We start from the raw sequence: 4,231 nt of genomic DNA on the forward strand, positions 1-4,231 counted from the left end.
ATGTATGTGTGTGTGTGTGTGTGTGTGTGTGTGTGTGTGTGTGTGTGTGTAGGTGGTTGAGAGCACTTGCCCATGTGTGTTTGCATTCACTTTGTTGAATGTGTCTCTTCAAATACTGACAGAGGGGGAATGAGATGTTAACTGAATACACAAACTTAGTATTAACTGAAATGTGTGTCCCCAGGAGTTAATTGGTGCATTTGTTTCATGGTAACACCTTAGCAGTACTCATCTCACTGAGTTGCACATAATAAGTTATTATAGATGTTAATGCAGCTGCTGGTAAACAAAACCCAACAGTAAGCTGCTTTGGCTCAACAGTAAGAGGACCGGCCCGTTTGTGCAAAAAGTGTGTGTTGCTTTGAGTTGGATTTTATATTCATGTAGAAATAGGTCTCATTATTAACTCTATATGTACAGTGTAAGCTTTGTTTTCTTGTAGTTAGATTAGCTAGTAGCACATCACACATCCAAGTGCAATACATCATTTAACATTACTATCATCTATTTGAGTGGCTTTCAGAGGATTAAAGCTCTACTGCCGTCCACGCAGCATTTCACAAGTCCCACCTCTGCCTCTGCATCCACCACCAGAGGAATCCACCCCTGAGCCTACATTCCTCTAGGGGAAAAGAAGACCCTTTGACTGGTTAAAAATGTTTATTTAAAGTGTGAAAAGTAATAGAGATAATTAAAAAAAAACACTAGGCAAAAGAAAAAAAATGATAGCAAGGGCAAACAAATATCAATTGAAACCTTCAGAGAAAAAGCTATAACTTCAAGGGACAAATAACTTGGACAAAATCATCATTTCAAAAATTATGGGCACTTACAAGGTTACCAAATACCAGTGCTGCATAGACAATATTCTACATTCATATAACAATCCATTGACTGAACAGTGGCAAGTGTAGTAATTTAAAGCTGAGCCAGGAAGTCACTCTACCTACACCATGAATTCTAAGGGTTGTTTACAATGGATAATTTGAGTAGTAAGATTCCTGTTCCTCTTTTTTATTTGTTTGGCCAAAAAAACAAAACAAATTGTAATAAAGGTTTAACTACAAGTAGGATCTATACTGATAGGCATCTTATTCCAAGTGGAAGCATTTTGCCCTTGTTTGCAATGTGTCCCTGGTTGAACGGTGTACTTTGTACTATGAGAAGCATTTTGCAAACAGCCTTCCAGATATGTTCACTCCTCTGTGGTAAGTGTGTCAGGTGTATAACCCAGCAAAGCAGCAATGTGGAAACAGCACAGCTAGCAGTGCACCAGGGAGCACATTATGTGACATAACAAATATGCAAATCTTTGCCTTTTTTTAAAGATTACATTATGAATTGCATTTTATGATTCTGCAATGAACACCATACATCAAGAATCTCAACGTGACAGTATTTGTACTAAAATTGCATATTTTGCTCAACTTTGCTAGGACTGAATGTGACAGTGCAGCCTGGATCTTGAAAACCATGGTGGTTTATGTAATGTCAGACCTGTATGAAGATCATATGGCTGATGTTGCATTTTCCTCTGTGCAGGCTGCATGAGGGACCTACGCCTCAATGGCCGCTATATGCCTCTGGACAGCCAGCCACGAGATGGTGTTTCCCAAGTCAGCACACAAGGCCTCTCCCTTGGGTGCTCATCTGACTCCTGCAAAAGGAACCAGTGTAGCCCTCCCTTCACCTGTGTTGACTTGTGGAGAGTACATGAATGCAGGTACATGGGCAAACCATACACAGCAAAGGAAGCTGCACAGCCAAGTACACTCACACTTGGATGTTCAACATGCACACTCATCATATTGACACTAAGGCATGAAGACACATCTTTTGTATTATGTTTTGTTCATAGCCACATAAATATGCTATAAAATAACCTAACCCTGAAAACATCCCATTCACGCCAACACTTTTTTGACCAAAAAGCTTTGCTCATAAATATGCTATAAAATAACCTAACCCTGAAAACGCCGACACTTTTTTGACTTGATGTAGAGAACAACCAGAGAAACATCCAAGCAGGCATAAAAAACAGTCACCAAGCAACAAGCAATGCCAAAAGGAACTTAACAACAGATAAATCATATAACTAGTTAACAAGTATCATTTTTGCAAAAAGTCACAACGGTGACCTTACTAGAAAAGCATTCGGATTCTCATCTCCAAAAAGTCACAACGGTGACCTTACTAGACCGCCGACACTTTTTTGACCAAAAAGCTTTGCTCATGTGTAAGAGAAAGTGGGCCCATCAGTAAGACAATGTGACAGGCAGTACCATCCACAAAAGCATTCGGATTCTCATCTCCAAAAAGTCACAACGGTGACCTTACTAGACCAAATAATATTTCCATAATACTTACAATACAGGACAAGGCTGAACTGAAGGCAAGTGGAGCAGAAAAAACAACAACAAAACAGTTACACAAGACTTAATGCCCTGTCGTTCTCCTTGCTCACTCTTTGCTCCCCCTTGCACACCAGGTTCCAAACACGACGTGAGCACACTGTCCTGCCATGTCTGAGTGAAACCACAAGGAGCATTAACATTTAAGACACACAGTTTTGACTGACATAAAGCCAAAACCTTAACAGACAGATGAAACCTGCAATTTTATGTATTCTGTCTGAAAAGTGCTTCAGTAAACCACAGACTTTACATGAGGATCAGTTTTATTTTTATGAGAACGGCTACTCCAACTCTGAAAACAGTTCTATAATGTGTATCTTTTGTCTCTGCAGCTTGAAGTCTGGGTTTGGCTTGATAACAACAAATTTATCACCCAAAAAAAGCAATAAAAATCTAGATTGCTCAGTTTTAAAAGCTGTCGCTATTTACCACTCAAGATATCTCAACCTCTGACATCAGCTTGGATCATTCTTTTTGTCTTTCTCTCTTCACATCTCTGTTTTGTACACTACAACACAATGGTGAGTCACTGTGGTAGCGCTTTAAATATTTGTTTCTGGTGATTAACAGATTGTGTCAGCAGAGGAATCTGACTATGGTAGATCCCCCTCCCAAAGCTGAAGGATGATCAGTTTAGATAAAAGGTGGATAGAGGTCATACACTGACTGTAGTTAATTCTGTCTTGACTCTTCAGCAGTGCTCTTTATGACTTTAGTCTGCCTTTTCTGTGGGCATTGATGCCTGGTTAACTGTCCTAAAGGTGCTGCAGATGTTAGTGCACACACCAATAATAGAAACTAAATTCATTAATTAACTTGTTTTATAGTGCCTCACTGCTTGGTTTCTTGATTAAAAACCACAGGCTGAAATGACAAGAAGAATGTGGGGTGACTGGCAAACAAGCACCAAACTGGGTAAAGGTCATTATAAGTTGTCTGTTCATTTTGATTTCTTTTGAAATTGATAGTGTCTCTTTGAAAAACAAATGAGCAAGTAAACTCGTTTAGCTTCTTTGTGGGCAGGGTGCCTTGTGAAGTCACATCAGCCGCCAACTGTGCAACTATCCCTGAGCCTGTCTGACAGAGTAAAAATATTGCAGAGCCAGTTCAAAGTCAATACTACAGTGCACCATATGACATCACACATTTATTTTAACTAGCCAGTGAACGCATCTGTGGTTGAAACAGTCCACTGGATTTGGCAGAATAAACTGTTTGCATTGCTTATCATGAACAAACTGGAAACAACACCAGGGAGGCCAGTTGTTACAGGACGCACTGGTGTGCAGGTTGCTATAGGTTATTGGTTAGAGGATGAACTGTACTACTAGTACTGACAAGCAGTAAGAGTAACAGAAGCTATCTTCTCTACCTCAGCCCTTGTGGGTTAAACAAGATTTGCCAATGCAACGCATTGCTGCTTGACATAAGACTTCACTGTAGCAAATATTTGTCAGATGCTATTTTTGTTTTTGAGCTCTCTGTGCCACAGCACCCCCACCATGCTATTGCAGGGGTCTCATTTAAAATTAGGGAGAAGGCTGTTGTTTTTTGTTTGTTTATTTGGGTTTTTTGAGGCAGTGCTATTGTCTGAATTGTCCAAATCTGCCTTCAGAAATACTTTCAAAAGTTAAACCCCCCCAAGAGCCAGTGTTTTCAGAAAGAGGCATGTCTCCCTTTTAAAGGTAGTGAATAAGGCAATGAATCCCACGATCTCTGTCACTTTATAAGCAAAATGCCTAAAATGTTGGAGGTGAAAATAGAGTCATTCCCCAGCCTTGTGACCCAGATGGGATTCACACTCTTGCACTACAGTA

The 4,231-nt window shown here is 39.9% G+C and overlaps 1 protein-coding gene across 1 annotated transcript in view; it reads left to right on the forward strand.

Annotated features, from left to right (window-relative positions):
* LOC109963402 (neural-cadherin) overlaps positions 1-4,231 on the forward strand; it is a 439,917-nt gene that overhangs the window by 396,895 nt on the left and 38,791 nt on the right. The window contains exon 34 of the mRNA XM_020605911.1: positions 1,543-1,723. Coding sequence (XP_020461567.1) covers positions 1,543-1,723 — 181 coding nt within the window. The remainder of the gene's footprint in view (positions 1-1,542; positions 1,724-4,231) is intronic.

Source organism: Monopterus albus, unplaced genomic scaffold (assembly GCF_001952655.1).
Source record: "Monopterus albus unplaced genomic scaffold, M_albus_1.0 scaffold73.1, whole genome shotgun sequence".
NCBI lineage: Eukaryota > Metazoa > Chordata > Actinopteri > Synbranchiformes > Synbranchidae > Monopterus > Monopterus albus.